Source organism: Bactrocera neohumeralis, chromosome 4 (genome assembly GCF_024586455.1).
Source record: "Bactrocera neohumeralis isolate Rockhampton chromosome 4, APGP_CSIRO_Bneo_wtdbg2-racon-allhic-juicebox.fasta_v2, whole genome shotgun sequence".
In the NCBI taxonomy this organism is placed as follows: Eukaryota; Metazoa; Arthropoda; class Insecta; order Diptera; family Tephritidae; genus Bactrocera; species Bactrocera neohumeralis.
Window position 1 is genome coordinate 33,454,047 of NC_065921.1, and position 16,667 is coordinate 33,470,713.

Here is a 16,667-nt window from a genome sequence, read left to right on the forward strand (position 1 = left end):
ATTCAGTCTCATACAAAAGTTTTTACAATTCTAGTCGAATTTAAACTAACTAACTTCTCATTCTAAAAATAAAGAATAGTCATTTAATAATAACCCCAAACTGGAAGTAAAAAATTCAACTTAGTAGTCATTAAAATTAAAAATCGAATTGTACAAATTTATAAATATTTCACGATATAAAATGATGAGACTCATTTCATTGACACCACAAATCAATATTTTAAATAAACTATTTAGATTTAACCCATTACTTCCCAAGCATCGAAATCATTGGAATTTTTTGATGAAATTTGTAACTTGGGCTCTTAATACGTTAAGAAAGAAGAATATGAAATAAAAAATAAATAAAAAAATACCTTGATTGATGAATCAGCCCGTCATATAAATAGGACACTGGGAATATACGCTCAGAAAAAAATAAAGATAACGCTTATAAGAAAATCAATTTTATTAAAATTATCATCGTATTTAAGCTTATTTTGTATGATAAGGTATAAAACAATCACTGCAAAGTGTTTTATCGCATTTGACACAAAAAGTACGAGGTTTTTTTTACAACCTAGTCTTTGGCAACGCCTCTGTTTGTCCCTCTTCATCATGTAGTGACCTAAATTACAAAATTGACCAGTTTTAAAAATTCATATTAAAATAATGTTAATACTTTTAATAGCGAGAAAATAATATTATAATAGGAAAATAGTACATGAATATAAATTTCTACAGAAATAATTAAAATAAACGGTCAGTTTTGAAAAAAAAAAATATTTACTATGGTGTCCTATAAATAGGACAATGGGAGGAATGGGTTAAAATCAAAATAAACTGGTATCTCTCTTTAAAATTAATTAATTTAAAAGAATTCAATGAAGAAATATAAAGAAATTCACGAATCTGACCACATCTAAATTTATAACTCCTGAAAAAATTTTACCATGTTTATAGTCAGCATATAAATAAAAAGTATAAGCAGCACTAAAAAAAGATAATAATAATAAAGATAAAGAAATCATAGTATCTCAAGATCAACTCACAATTCTATTTAATAAAGAAATTTCACCTAATAAATCTAAAGAAGGAGGATCAGCTATATTACAAGTTCTTAATAAAAATCATCACAGAATTATTGAGGGCATAAAATTTAATAAACCCTTATTGATTAATAAACTTCGACTTCCTAATCGTTCATAACTGATATTAGCCAAACAAAATAACCCAGATGCACACAATCCATGAGCAATTATTAAAGTGTAAGAACTACAAAGACCTCAATAAGTTAAAGTTATCAAGTCCCCTAAAACAAATAAGCAATTAGAGCCTTTAAATCAGTTTAACGTAAACACACTAAACTAATTAAAACTCCTCCCACTAATCTAATACTAACTCATACATAATTATACTTAGCCGCTCTAACTCCCCACCGCTGCAAAAAAGAAAGAACCCGCAATAATCCATACCTTCTTAACTTTAATATAATTCCAGCTAAAATTGTTTAACCTGAAACAGGTGCTTCAGCATGGGCCTTATGAAGCCACAATTTTTTTTTTTCTATATTTCATAATTTATTGGATTTGCTTGGTAAAGCGTAACAATAAGTATTTAAATCTTAAATCTATTGAAAACTAAAGAAGCTCAAGAATGTGGTTGAGCTTGTTTTGTAGAACGTTGTTCTCTAGTAGGCTAGAAGATCACTTCTTTTTAAACGCATAAATAAATTCATTCTTCAAAAAGTCAATACTAAAAATTCGAACAAAATTGAAACATTAAATAAAAATAAATTTTTATAATTATTATGTATTTTTATAAACAGATTCACTAGCACTAATTATAAAAGTACAAATCCAAAATCTCAACAAAATAAGTCCATAAGAAATAACATCAAATCCTAAAAAATAAGAAATATTAACAAAATAATTAGTACAATGGTTTAAAACAATAAAAACAAAAGTTACAATAAATCGAATATTTATCGGGTATAAAAAGGATCAATGTTTTGTTGTACACACGATCCAAATTTATTTACTTGATCCAAAATAAGGTATATTATTTTAGATATATTAAACAAAATCAATTAGATCACCACCAATTAAATTGCTTGGTGTGAAAAAATATACGCTCAAGATCTGCAATATGGTATAATATATCTCTCGCAGAAAGACAAGCTGCACCGAAGTTAATATACCCTTCACAGGTGCATTTCTTTTAGTAACTATGTGTTCAGTTTATATGGAAGCTATATGCTATAGTAATCCGATCTGAACAATTTTTTCGGAGATTACATTGTTGCCTTAGAAAATAATATATACCAATTTTCGTGAATATATCTTGTCAAATGTAAAAGTTTTCCATACAAGAATTTTTTTCTGATCGTTCAGTTTGTATGGCAGCTATATGTTATAGTGGTCCGATATCGGCAGTTCCGACAAATGAGCAGCTTCAAAATTTCAAAACGATATCTTAAAAACTTAGGGACTATTTCGTATATATACAGACATACAGACAGACACAGACAGGCGGACGGGCATGGCTAAATCGACTCAGCTCAACATACTGATCATTTATATATATACTTTATAGAGTCTCCGACGCTTCCTTCTGGGTGTTACAAACTTCGTGACAAACTTAATATACCCTGTTCAGGCCATAAAAACGTTAACTTCTTCTGCATTGAAGCTATACTATCCACAGCATAAATGAGTAATAAAAGATCTTTATTTGGTGTTGATCGGTCAGTTTATACGACAGCTATATGATATCGTGGTCCGATCTGAACTATATCATTGTATATTGTAGAGCAGCACTGAATAATAGTTTATGCAAAATTTCGTGTTGATACTTTGTCAAATAAAAAATTATTTCAAATTAGAACTTGAATTCGTTCGGTCAGTTTGTATGAGAGCTATAGTACTTATGTATTTGCTACAGTGGTTTGATATTAACAATTTTTTTTTTTTGGAGATTACATAATTGGCTTAGGCAATAGACCATGCCAAGTTTCTTAAAGATATCTCGACAGTTGATCAAGCTTTCTAAACAAGCACTTGATTCCAATAGTTTGGTTCATATGGCAGCTATATGTAGGCTGTAGTGGTCCGATATCAACAGTTCCGTCAAAGGAACAGCGTCTTGGTGAGAAAAGGACGCATTTCTGATCGTTACCTTAAAAGCTGAGGGACTATTTAGTTCGCATAAATGTATAGTCGAACATTGCTCAGCTCGTCACGTTTCGTTTTTGGTGTTACAAACTTCGTGGCAAACTTAATATACCCTGTTCAGGGTATAAATACCTGGTCTGATAAAATTGGGGCTCCGAACACTGAATTTTATTAAAAATTTATATGCTTCTGTCTGAAAAAGTCCGCCAAAGAGATCTAAGTTTACTTTGCAAACAGTCATAAATTGTATCCAATATTAAAAAATATCAACATTTCTGCAATAATTCTGTAACTGAAATATCATAATTTAATGAAGAATGGGAATAGATTCAAAGCGTACGTCTGGTTTCCAAAAATATTTTTATATGACAGATATCGTGCAATGTCTAAACAAAATCAACTTTATTAAAAAACTCTTTTAAACAACAATATCACAAAAGGAATGAGTATTTGCTATACGAATTAAATTAGTTTGGCAGTGATGCACTAAATTTGGCCTGTTAGCACAGAGTAATTGTTAAAAATATTAAAAGTGATATGATTGTCGATATCATAGTATTCGGAGTTTTATAATTGGCGGAACTAAATGCAGCAAACGTGAATATGCCTTTACGTTTTTGTTTTAAATCGGGCAGATTTGTACACTGTGCACTAAACCAACGACCCGTTATACCATTACTATTTTTCGATATTATGCATATCTCCGCTTTTTGTCCTTTAATCTTGTCCCGAATAGTTTCGATGGGTATCTCATGCGTTCGCTCATTGTACGCTGCCTCTCCCTGATACAAAACATCGTTTTCGTTGTTTCGAATATAAATTACAAAGTCGGCTATATCTCTCGCAGCCGTGACAAAGAAGCGTACCGTAAGATTCCCATAATCAGCGCTAGACAATAAGGGGAAAAACATTAGTTGAAAGTATAACAAATCGGCCGCATATTACTTACATTTTAATATCTCGGAACTGTACATCTGAAAGCTCTTTAAAAGCTACACCTTTGTATCGATCTCTATCCTCTAATAAACATTGCAAATTCTCATCCGGCACTTCCGCCAACCTTTGGTCCTTATGAAACGACGGGGTACCACACTCAATATTTTCTAAGTCATAATCTAATTTTGATTTTTCCATCATGAAATGCTTAAGTGGGCGAGCAGCGCAACTGCAATCCAAAGGATTTCCGGCAAAATACACATTGGTACCGTTACGAAGCATAAGCACTAATAGTTGCGGAAAATCCGTCAATTTATTGTTTCGCAGATCAATGTTTTCGAATTGCAAATCCTTTTTAAAATTTGAAATTGGTATTTTATATATCTGATTGTTTCTCAAATTGATGTTGATAAGATTCTTTGGTAGGTCGAATACATGTGCTTCGGATGCCAAGTTACTCAGTTCATTATTGGATAAATCCAGTGATTGCAGTTCGGTAAAATTTGCTAGAACACCTCTTCGGATTTCATTTATATTATTATTAGATATATTTAAGCTCAGCAATTTTTTAGTGCCGAAAGTGATATCGTATGTCAACACAGGCATTTGATTGAAGCTTAGGTCCAAACGCTTCAAGTTATACGGTATATATTGATTGGATGGAAAAGTCTTTTTGGTGACAAAACTTATTTTGTTATGACTCAAATTCAACTGAAATTAATCAATTATGATTATGCATATATTATGTAATCATATTGTAAATATTAACATTTGTATTCATACCTCTTCCAAACTAAGCAAATCGTCAAGTACCCCATTTGTTTTATTATCCAGCTTTGATATTTGGTTGAACGATAAATCCAACTTCCGCAGAGAAGGTAAGCCAATAAATGCGTCCGTTGGAATACTTTTAATGGCATTGGAGGACAGATTGAGCGTAAGCAATTGCAACAGGCCTTCGAAGGAACGCTTGCTTAAAGTTTAAATATATATTTTTTCTTAGTAAAGTTACGTTGTAGAAATTGACAAAGGAGCAAGTCTACATCCTAGCTAATAGAGATTTAAATGCTTAGACTGCAGTGGAGTTTCACGAGTATTGACTGCTCTAAATATTTCAAAACGCAATCGATCGAAATAAGCATATGAATTCTATGTGCAATGAAAAGTTATCAGATCTATTGAAAATCATAAAATTTTCTTTAAAAACAGATATGGTCTAAACATTTTAATATTATGTGAAATGATAATCGGTTAACATTGAAACCTAGAAAGCTGGATATTGCCACTAAATTTAACGTACCCGAACTGACTTTAGGAAGATCGACGACTTGTTCAAAAACATTAGTGTAGTAATACTAACCTGATTTCTTGAACCCCGTTAGCTTGCAAATTAAGTTCAAACAAGACTGGCAATTTTCCGAAAGCACTCTTATCCAACGTTGTTATGTTGTTTTGCTAATAAATAAATGAATTATAAATATATTAATTATTATTTCCATTGTAACTAATTTAAACCCAACGAACAAATAAATATTTAAATGGTAAGACATTATTTGTTTGGCAATTTATGTCACCTTTCTTGTAGCGAGTTGAACTTACCTCTAAGTATAAATACTGAAGTGTTGACATGCCTGCCAAACACTCAATCGGTGGCACGGTTATGCCATTTCTATTTAGAAATAATCTTTGTAATACAAGCAGGCCCGTGAAACTTTGGGCTGATAATGAATCTCCGATTTGATTGTCATTTAAGTTCAAAAATAGCAACGAATTCATAACCGGCCAAGTGCCTGCTGGTATGCCAGTTAGGAGGTTGCTTTCCAAATTAAGCTCATTCAGAGAAATTGGAATTTGAAACAGCTTTTCGAGCTTATTGTGGCTGAGGTCCAAAAAACGCAAACTTGTAAGCTTGGCGAGCGCACCACGAACAATCGAAATTAATTTATTGTGACTGAGATTCATGTCCAGCAATGTGGGAAGCGTTCCAAAAACTGAAGACTTAATCTCCGTGAGGCTATTGTGGCTAAGATTTAGGAAGCGTAGTGAGAAAAGTGTCTGAAAGACACCGTTAGCAATCAATGAAATGTTGTTGTATGAAATGTCTATAGTGTGGAGCTCATATAGCTTTGGAAAACAGTTCTTCGGCACTTCTGCTATATAATTATGTGATGCATTTATAACTTTGATTCCGGTCATATTTTGGAAAGGCACCTGCATCAGAAATACATATTTAAATTGGCCTCTTATAAAATGTGTTAAACTTATTATATGATCACCTGTGCTAAATTTGTGAGAAAATTATAGCTCACTTGAAACTCTGTTGCGAAAGTAGTGAGATCAAATGCGTTTCGTGAGAAATTTGTCAGCCTATTAAAAGACAAGTCCAAAATTGTAATGTTTACACAATTCTCAAAAGCCAGTGACTCTATTTTTTCCAAGGCGTTATGTGAAATATTTATTGTTGATTGGTATATATCTTTGAAAGAGTGCTTTTCCACGATCGTTATATTATTTTCAGCCAAATCAATCACCTAAAATACAAAATTTAATTAATAAATATAATTGCTTAAAATAGCATAAATTGATTATATTCACCTCAACGTAATTCAGTTGGGAAAACATTTGAAATTCAACTTTTTTCAAAAAATTTCTGGCTAAATCAATAGTGCCGATTTTCCCGATAGAGCCGAAAGTGCCACGTCCAACATCATTTATTTTATTATCGCTCAAAAACAGACGTCTATTAAATGAACACAATAAAAATATTAAACAAAAATTAATTAAAAGTTTTCTAAATCAAAGTCGCATTCGTCATGAAGCTTAGTAAATAAGTGCGAAAGTTCGTGCGCACTAAATATGCACGAGAACTGAAAAAAATATATATAAAAAACAAGTAAGGAAAGATTGTAACTGAACATTTCGCAATTCGTCGCTGAAATACTTTCAGATGCTACAAAACTTTATATTAAACAGTACAAAACGTTAAATTCAGCTGTACCGAAGCTATAACTAAATCTAAAACCATAATCGGTTAACGGTTTGCATCCACTCAAAAAAATGTTTTGCTAGTTCTTCTAGCCACAACGACTTGAGGTTACTTTATAACTCTCCCTGATACAAAAGGTATGACTGAGTTTAATGGCAGCTATATGTCCCATCCCAATAATTTGTTCGGAGATTATAACGTTATCTTGAACAATAGTCTAGGACAAATTTCAAGAAATTATCTTTTGAAATAAAAAAGTGTTTCATACAAGAACCTGACTTTGATTAGTCAATCTGAATAATAGTATATGCTAAAATGTTCCGATATTGGCCGTTCCGATATATGATCTGGCTTTTTGGTGGAAAGTCGTATTTTAAATCATTATATCAAAACCTAATTTGCGTATATACAGTTGGAGACACCGACGAACATGGCTAAATCGACTCAGCTCATCAAGCTGACTACTTTATGCGCTGTGCGACAACTCTTTCAGGGTATCACAAACTGCGGGGCAAGCTTAATATATCCCAATCAGCGATGAAGATGTTGTTAGAAGATATATTCACCCGATTTTACCTCTGAATTTCATTAAAATAACGTATATATTTACCGAAAAAACTATTTTAAGTCAGTCGGTTCCAATATCTCTATATAAGGTATATGGGGGCTAGATTATTTAGTATTGAACCGATTTCACCAATTTAGTCCACAAGCGCAGATTTTTATCAAAAAAAGTACTATCGGGATTTCAATAAAATTTACATATATTTTCGGTAAAAAGTCAGCCTTAAAAGTTGGGGTCTACATATCCAGTAGTTCCGATTTCTACAAACTTTAGAAGTTAGATCGCATACATTAAAGGCAATGTAAGAGGGAAATTTTATTTCGATAACGTGAAGGCTTCCAATTTATATACTATAAGGTGAAAGAATCAGATATATGTGATATATGGGAAGTAGGTGATTTCGCCCATTTTCACAACTAAATATTAGGTTGTCTGGATAATGTTACACATCAAATTTTGTTGAATTCTACCCAAAGAAGGATGGTGCCGCACCCATTTCTTTACAGCAACATTTATTAATCCTTATCGTTCAATTTCACCAATTTCCAAATATTCGATGAAGTTGCCGAAAGTAATTGTCCTTAGCAAATTTCGTTGATATAGCTTTAGTGGCTTTTGAGATGCCGTTATGTACATAATCTAAATCGCTGAACAAAATTATAATTGTGCATCTAAATACTCGACTTTGTTATGACATTTTATATGTTTGGGAATTGCGGAATTTCGTGGATATGGCAGTGGTCTAATTCCACACATCAACAATCGTTCCAGCGAACATATGTATATAGCAAGTCTCATCATAATATCTTAAATTTTTCCTCAAGTTACAATATGTATGGATTAGCAGACGGTCACCAACGAACTATTAAAGTATCAGTATGTTACAAGAGAATAAAAAATGAACTGAATATCCGGTTTAGACGAAGTTAAAAACCGATTTCATCCCAACAACCTGTTAAGGGTTGTTATTTCGATCATCTAACCCTTTTTGGATTGGTAGGTAATCGATTTCAAGTACTAAATTACCTAAGGATACTACATTTAACTCCGAAACAACCGGACAGAGGAAAATGGTCATGCTTAAACTAAATTTTCCCATTTATACATATATACATACATGTGTACAATGATATGTATAATAGATTACAAATTTTGCGGTTTACCAAAGGTTCTTTTTAATACAATAGGGCAACACTAAGTGTAATCTGACATTTCCATTGGAAAGTTTGACATTTTTTAGCATAACTTCACTCAGAACGTTTTGTCATTTAATCGTGAATTGATTTATTTACAGGGAATTTAAAAATTCATCTCGACCAAAAAATGGAATTAACTCGTGAACATTCTCGTGCGATCATTTTTCACAACTTTCGACGTGGATTATCACGACAAGAGTGCATCGATGAACTAAAATCTTTGTATGGCTATGAAGCACCATCCTATAGCACTGTGAAAAACTGGTACAACGAATTCAATCGTGGCCGACGCTCGCTCAAAGACGAATTCCGTGAAGGTCGTCCAAACACAGCCGTTGTGCCAGAAAACATCGATGCCGTACGTGAACTGATAATGCAAGACCGTCATGTAACATACCTTCAGATAGGGGCATGCCTATGCATTTCTCCCACCAGCATACATTCGATATTGCATGAACACCTGGCCGTAAAAAAGGTTTGTTCTCGTTGGATCCCGCACAATTTGACAATCGCTCAAAAAAAGGCTCGTGTGGATTGGTGTAAAGAAATGCTGAAAAAATACGATCGCGGTGCGTCACAGATGACGAACCATGGATCTATGCGTATGAGCCCGAAACAAAACAGCAATCGACAAAAAAAAAAAAAATCATTTTCGTTGATAAATATGCCTATTTACATTATTAGGCCAGAAATATATATAGCAACCTACGTATGTATCTTCCAGCTTACCTCGAATGACAAGAAGGCGTTATATGAATTAAATTGCGTGTTGCGAAAGTGTGAAAATGATTTTATATTTACCTTAAAAACCGCATTCCTCGGAAACTGTTCGCATCCAAGCGGCTGATGTTGTTGTGCGACAAATTCAATAATTTCAAAACGGAGTTGCGAGCAAAGGTACCTCTAAATATTTAATAAAAAGCTATTATGTAATAAAAAATAATATTGCAAGTGCATGGTAATTACCTAGAAATTTCCGTTAAGGCATTGTTAGATGCATTGCACCAACCCAACTTGGTTAAGTCCGATATGTGTTGTGCTTCAAGTTTTTTAAGATTATTGAAACTAATGTCTAAGACCTCCACAGATCTTAGATTCTTAAATTGATTCTTTTTAAGATTCTCTAATTGGTTGCCATGTAAATCAAGAACCCTCAGTTTTCGAAGAGGCTGAATTTTTGTAAATCATAATTAATAAACACAATAAATATTTTCATTGCCTTTATACCTAACGCATAGGTTCAGGCTTATTTTAAGCTTATGTCTTAAAATATTTTAAGATTTTAATTATATGCCAAATATATGGTACATACTTGAAAAGTTTCAATTGGAACCTCGTTTAAAGGTCCGTTGATAATTCTTAAGACTTCCAGCTTATTTCCAATGTTTTGACCATCGAAAGCATTCTTACTGATACTTTGCATCGCATGGCCGTCAATTATTAGTTCTTTTGCATTTCCTAATATCTATAAATAAACAATTACTTGGCTTGAAAATGCAATAAGAATTAATTAAAAAATTACCCCAAACGATAGTGGAGTAAACGATGTTAAATTGGTGCGAAGTATGCGCAATTCCTCTATAGTTTTATTCACACCGAAGAATGGGTAATCCTCAATGGTAACTATAGGCGTATCAGATATGGTTAGCAATCTAGTTTTAACGGTCGCGAACACTGGCCCATATAAACGAACTGTAAAAGGTAAATAGAGGTATAAGCAATCATACAACCATACATTCCAGTCAAGATTAATTTAGAATTTGTTTTACCGAAATGACCCTTTAAAATTTCCAACTGCTCTACAGGCGTTCCCAGTGCTCCAAGATTTTCAAGAGCAATTGAGAGCGTTGCTAAGTTCGTGTTTTCACAGCGCACATAGATGCCAACATCGGAGTTCTTCCAACAGGTACATGGATATATAAGTTTCGGCCTTAACAAGCAATTTATTAATACCCATATCTACATACATATATGTATTAAAGAAATCCTCACTTACTTTGCTGGACACTTATATTTTGGCTCACTGAATGCATATTCTGACTTCACTGTTGCACATAAACACAAAATGAAAGTGCACCTAAGTAGCAGCTTAATCATATTTATATTTAAACAGGTTTGTTGAAGAGAAAATTCGACATTGACATGAACACTGATATAGTTCGTCGCTTAAGTCTTTCGTTTATGCGTAAAAGAAACCCGTGTCAATTTCATCAATTTTCGCTGAAACACAACATTCTGCTGAGAAAATATATTTAATTTATTCAATATATTATAAACTGCTTAACTATTTATAAGGCTTCTTGCGGGTTCTTATTCATTTCACTAAAATAAATGATCAAAAATTAAACAAACATATTTTACTCATGTGGATGGTAGACAGATCAGATCTATACATTGCATTGGACCCTACGTCATGACATTTTCAAACTAACTTACTGCCTTCATTAGCATTTACTTTTAGCGGGAGATCTACAAAAAATGTTGCTGGCGAAATAAGTAGTTATAGCCGAACAATTTTAATGCTTCATTAATGCTTAGCCTGTCGGATATTAATTTTAATTTTTTTGTATTACAATTAGATTTTACAATGTACACCTAATAGGAAGATGGATTTCTAATCTAATAATTAATCTTGGAATTGAATTATTTTTGTCGCATTCCAATTTAATTTAATCGCGAACCAAACTACTTACTCGATATTAATTATATCGAAAACTTTTAAAACAAAAAATAGTATGAATACCATTATTTTAGCTGTTTTCGAATACATGTTATGAATAATAATATCATTAAAATAATTGCATCAACATCTAATTTTATATAAAAAGGTAAAATTAACATGTTTATATACTAAGCCAATGAATGCTATGATTTGTAATGTGTGTTTTTAAAAGACATACATACATATTATATGGTAAACGATTTTAAAAGGTTTGGGAGATATTTAAAACAAAATGCAATATTTTATTTTTTTATCATGTGTTTTTTTTATTGACCCATATCTGATTGAAGCTGAGCAGAGGAGTCTTATGGTTTAGAAATAATTACACAATCCAGCACTTTGGCTCGTTCGTTAAATATTAAAAACATACTTTTTTTTAAATAGTTTCTTTATAACAAATTTAAATATAAATCCTTAAAACCAACTAATACAAGAAGATACCTATTTAATTCTTGTAGATTTGAAAACTGCAAACCTTGGTAACACTGCTTTGTAGCAAAAATTGACAGCAATACGTTTGTTGAAATGCCATGAACACTGCCAGAAAACACTCAATCGCCTACTATGACCGACGGGAGAAATACTGACTTCGCCCGATTCATACCGCCATTGCTAAATCAGCCAATAAATGCAACGAATACTCATACTAGCGCAGCTTCGGGTTAAAATTTTGTATACATGCATGGCCATCGACAATAGTGTGTGTGCCGAGGGAGAATGTGAGTTATTTGTCGAAGCGAGCGCTAAAAGGTAGCCATTAATACTTAACCTTTCTATCAAAACGCATATTGGTTCGCAGTTGTGGTGTTTGATTTTAAACAACTTTGCACAAAGTTAGTTTTTATAAATAGAAATAAAAAGAATTTACAATGAGTTACCAAGTAGAAGCATTGAATTCTGCACATCTTGAATTGCAAGGAAGTGGTAGTGGTGCTGAACTCCGACGACCATTTGATCCAACAGCTCATGATTTGGAACCCTCTTTTAGATTGACTAGGTTCGCTGATTTAAAGGGACGTGGTTGTAAAGTGCCACAAGAAGTTCTTGGTAAACTTGTTTCGGCATTGCAGCAGGATTATTCTAATGCCTCGGATCAAGATGCTCAATTTATGAATATGGCTATTCCACGCATTGGAATCGGTTTGGATTGCTCAGTTATCCCCTTACGTCACGGCGGTCTCTGTTTAGTTCAAACAACAGATTTCTTCTATCCCATTGTTGATGATCCTTATATGATGGGAAAAATAGCTTGTGCCAATGTTTTAAGTGACTTGTATGCAATGGGTGTAACAGATTGCGATAACATGTTGATGCTGCTTGCTGTAAGCACAAAAATGACCGAAAAAGAGCGTGATGTTGTCGTTCCACTAATAATGCGCGGTTTTAAAGATTCAGCCTTGGAAGCGGGAACCACTGTTACTGGTGGGCAAAGTGTAGTGAATCCTTGGTGTACCATTGGTGGAGTGGCTTCAACCATATGTCAACCTAATGAGTATATAGTCCCGGATAATGCTGTTGTAGGTGATGTGTTGGTGCTAACTAAACCGCTCGGAACTCAAGTAGCTGTGAACGCTCACCAGTGGTTAGATCAACCAGAGCGGTGGAATCGCATTAAACTTGTAGTTTCCGAAGAGGATGTCCGCAAAGCATACCATCGAGCAATGAGTTCAATGGCCCGTTTGAACCGAACAGCCGCACGCCTAATGCACAAATACAACGCCCATGGATCTACTGATATTACCGGATTTGGATTATTAGGACACGCGCAAACTCTTGCTTCGCATCAGAAAAAAGATGTATCATTCGTTATACATAATCTGCCTGTAATTGCCAAGATGGCTGCAGTTGCAAAAGCCTGTGGAAACATGTTTCAATTGTTACAAGGACATTCAGCTGAAACATCTGGGGGTCTTCTTATCTGTTTACCAAGAGAACAAGCTGCTGCTTATTGCAAAGATATAGAGAAGCAGGAGGGATATCAGGCTTGGATAATTGGTATAGTTGAGAAGGGCAATAAAACCGCTCGTATTATTGATAAGCCCCGAGTTATTGAAGTGCCAGCAAAAGATTAATTTTATACATTTCTATTAAGAATTTATTATATCAAAATTCATTTTATAGACATTAAATATTTTGCATACTTTGAAATCTATGATTATCGATTTGGTTTTTACACAGCATTATATTTAAAAATATATTTAATTACGTAAATATAAGTTTGCACTATATATCTAATGATACCCTAAGGCTTACTATGTAATTGATACTACATTTTTTCAAGAATAAAGAAAATGTATAAGATTGATGATATAATTAATAGGATTTCTCCCAAAGTATTATGGCTAGTTATTTATTTTATTTTAATCTTTCCAGCTTTAGATTTTTAAACACAGTTCCGTCAGCTTGTTTTTCTTACTCATTTTCTTTGTCAGATATAAATTATAATTATAAATACAAATGTTCTGACAAAGAAATAATCACCCTTGTGCTATTTAATCGAGGTAGATGAAGAAATAAGCTATCACTTGAAAAAAAAAATTTAATATCGCTGCAATAGGCCAAATCCAAATATAACCAAAATGTCACAAGTTAATTAAAATTATTAAAATATTTAAGTAAATGTTTAATCCCTCTGTGAAGAATATTATTTTCGAAAAAAGTAATTCATTACAATAGCAAAAACCACGTATCACGAGGTAAAAGGTACCTGTAAGGCCTTTTACCGAAAATTTTTTTTTAATCTTAATTCGCTGGTGCGCCTTGGACATACGCTGCTTGTGGACGTGGGGGCATTGAAGTCACAAAATTGTGAGAACTTCGTCCAAAGCTTGGATATACAGTGCATTCAAGACCCTAACCATAAATTTTCAAACAATCTCAGCTCTTATAATTATTTTCGTTATTGTATATTTGCTTATAAAATACCAAATATGATTGTAATACTTCATCCAAGGCTTCGTCGAATAATGAATGATGAATTTTTACTCAACATATTTATACTCAAACAATTTGCTGCTACTGGATCGCAGTAGTGACAAGAACCAGTCGGTGAAAAATGGGCGTGGCCTTATGTCTAATTGGTAACAGTTATATCCCACAAGGCATTAAATTCATATCCACCAAACTTGCTAAGGATAGATTTTTTTCATCTCCTCAGACTGTGTGAAAATTTATATCAGAAATAGCACCTAAGTGTCGAAATCGAAGAATAACTTCATTCCCCCGGATACCGAATAAGTAGATCACAGGGCCTATGGCTTAACTAAGCATATCGGTTATTATGTGAAATATACCTATTATTTAAATTCAGAGATAATCTGTTTCAAAGAATAATGTTCCCTTGTGGCAAAAATCTTTAAAATCGGGTCAATAGTTCCCCTTTGCTCCCGTCTACATAATATAAACATTTTCAAACTTCTTTCGCAGAACTTTTCTCTCGAAAACTCGCAACGTCGACTCATCAGTTGTTGTCATCGTCCAAGCCTCTGCAACATATAGCAGGACGGGAATTAAGAGTGACTTATAGAGAGAGAGAGGACTTTACTTCTTAATCCGAAGTAACACCTGTGTGCAAGTGTTATCCTGCGTTAGATTTCCAGGCTGACATTGTTGGTGGTATTTATGCTCGTTCCCAAATATACGAAGCTATCTACAACTTCACAGTTAAGACTGTCAACAGTGACGTGAGAGCAAGTCGCGAGTGCGACGACTGTTTGTTTGATGACAGGAGATATTTCGTCTTGCCTTTATTCACTGCCAAATTCATTTGCTTTGCTTCCTTGTCCAGTCTGGAGAAAACAGAACTAACGGCGCTGGTGTTGAGGCCGATGATATCAATATCTTCGGCATACGCCAGCAGCGGTTCACTCTTATAAAAGATTGTACCTGCTCAATTAAGTTCTGCAGCTCGAATTATTTTCTCAGCAGATTGAAGAAGTCGCATGATAGGGAGTTGCCTTGTCTGAAACCTCGTTTGGTATCGAACGGCTCGGAGAGGTCCTACTCGATCCTGACGGAGCTTTTGATGTTGCTCAACGTCAGTTTGCACAGCCATATTAGTTTTGCTACCAAATTCAGTCTCGAAAAGACAGCTTTGAAATCGACGAAGAGGTAGTGTGTGTCGATTCTTTTTTCACGTGTCTTTTCCAAGATTTGACGGATGGTGAATATCTGGTCATTTGTTGATTTGCCACGTCTAAAGCCACACTGATAAGGTCCAATCAGTTTCTTGACGGTGGGCTTTAATCTTTCACACAATACGCTCGATTGAACCTTATACGAGATGTTGAGGAGACTGATCCCACGGTAGTTGGCGCAGATTGTGGGGTCTCCCCTTTTGTTGATTGGGCAGAGCATACTTAAATTATAATCGTTAGGCATGCTTTCGTCCGACCATATTTTACAAAGAAGCTGATGCATGCTCCTTATCAGTTCTTCACCGCCATGTTTTAATAGCTCGGCCGGTAATCCATCGGCCCCCGCCGCTTTGTTGTTCTTCAGGCGGGTAATTGCTATTCGAACTTCTTCATGGTCGAGCCATGGAACGTCTGCTCCATCGTCATCGATTGGGAAATCGGGTTCGCCTTCTCCTGGCGTTCTACTTTCACTGCCATTCAGCAAGCTGGAGAAGTGTTCCCTCCATAATTTAAGTATGCTCTGGGCATCAGTGACTAGATCACCTTTGGGGGTTCTACAAGAGTATGCTCCGGTCCTGAAACCTTCTGATAGCCGCCGTATTTTTTCGTAGAATTTTCCAGCATTACCCCTGTCGGCCAGCTTGTCAAGCTCTTCATACTCCCGCATTTCAGCCTCGCACACGTGTTGTGGTCGATCGTAACGTTGCGAGGTAGGCAGTCTGTTTTCTCTCCGCTACGACACGGCACTCCTCGACATACCAACTGTTCTTTTGCATTCTCCGAAAACCAATGGTGTCGGTTGCAGCTATAAGTAAGGATCTTGAAATGCCGTCCCACAGTTCCCTTATACCGAGCTGTTGACGAGTACTCTTAAAGAGCAGGAGTGCAAGCCGAGTAGAAAATCGTTCGGCTGTCTGTTGTGATTGTAGCTTCTCGACGTCGAACCTTCCTTGTGTTTGCTGACGTGCGTTTTT

The 16,667-nt window shown here is 34.4% G+C and overlaps 2 protein-coding genes across 3 annotated transcripts; one reads left to right on the forward strand and one right to left on the reverse strand.

The window, feature by feature from the left end:
- Window positions 1-3,530: 3,530 nt before the first annotated feature.
- LOC126755700 (toll-like receptor 3) lies at window positions 3,531-11,231 on the reverse strand. Of its 2 annotated transcripts, XM_050468448.1 has the most exons (14): window positions 11,121-11,230; window positions 10,832-11,070; window positions 10,605-10,765; window positions 10,358-10,527; window positions 10,148-10,300; window positions 9,802-10,004; window positions 9,637-9,738; window positions 6,684-6,828; window positions 6,365-6,619; window positions 5,688-6,299; window positions 5,449-5,543; window positions 4,872-5,061; window positions 4,102-4,799; window positions 3,531-4,040 (listed from the first exon to the last, which is right to left on the reverse strand). In XM_050468448.1, the coding sequence occupies exons 2-14, from the start codon at window positions 10,930-10,932 to the stop codon at window positions 3,653-3,655; spliced, it is 3,273 nt and encodes a 1,090-aa protein (XP_050324405.1). In that variant the 5' UTR covers window positions 10,933-11,070; window positions 11,121-11,230; the 3' UTR covers window positions 3,531-3,652. The 2 variants fall into 2 exon arrangements, with proteins under 2 accessions (XP_050324405.1, XP_050324404.1); XM_050468447.1 differs by having other exon boundaries at window positions 10,832-11,231.
- Window positions 11,232-12,291: 1,060 nt separating this feature from the next.
- On the forward strand, window positions 12,292-13,874 carry LOC126755972 (inactive selenide, water dikinase-like protein). The gene has a single exon (XM_050468713.1). It carries the CDS (start codon window positions 12,427-12,429, stop codon window positions 13,627-13,629), a length of 1,203 nt encoding a protein of 400 aa, XP_050324670.1. The 5' UTR covers window positions 12,292-12,426; the 3' UTR covers window positions 13,630-13,874.
- The last annotated feature ends 2,793 nt before the right edge of the window (window positions 13,875-16,667 follow it).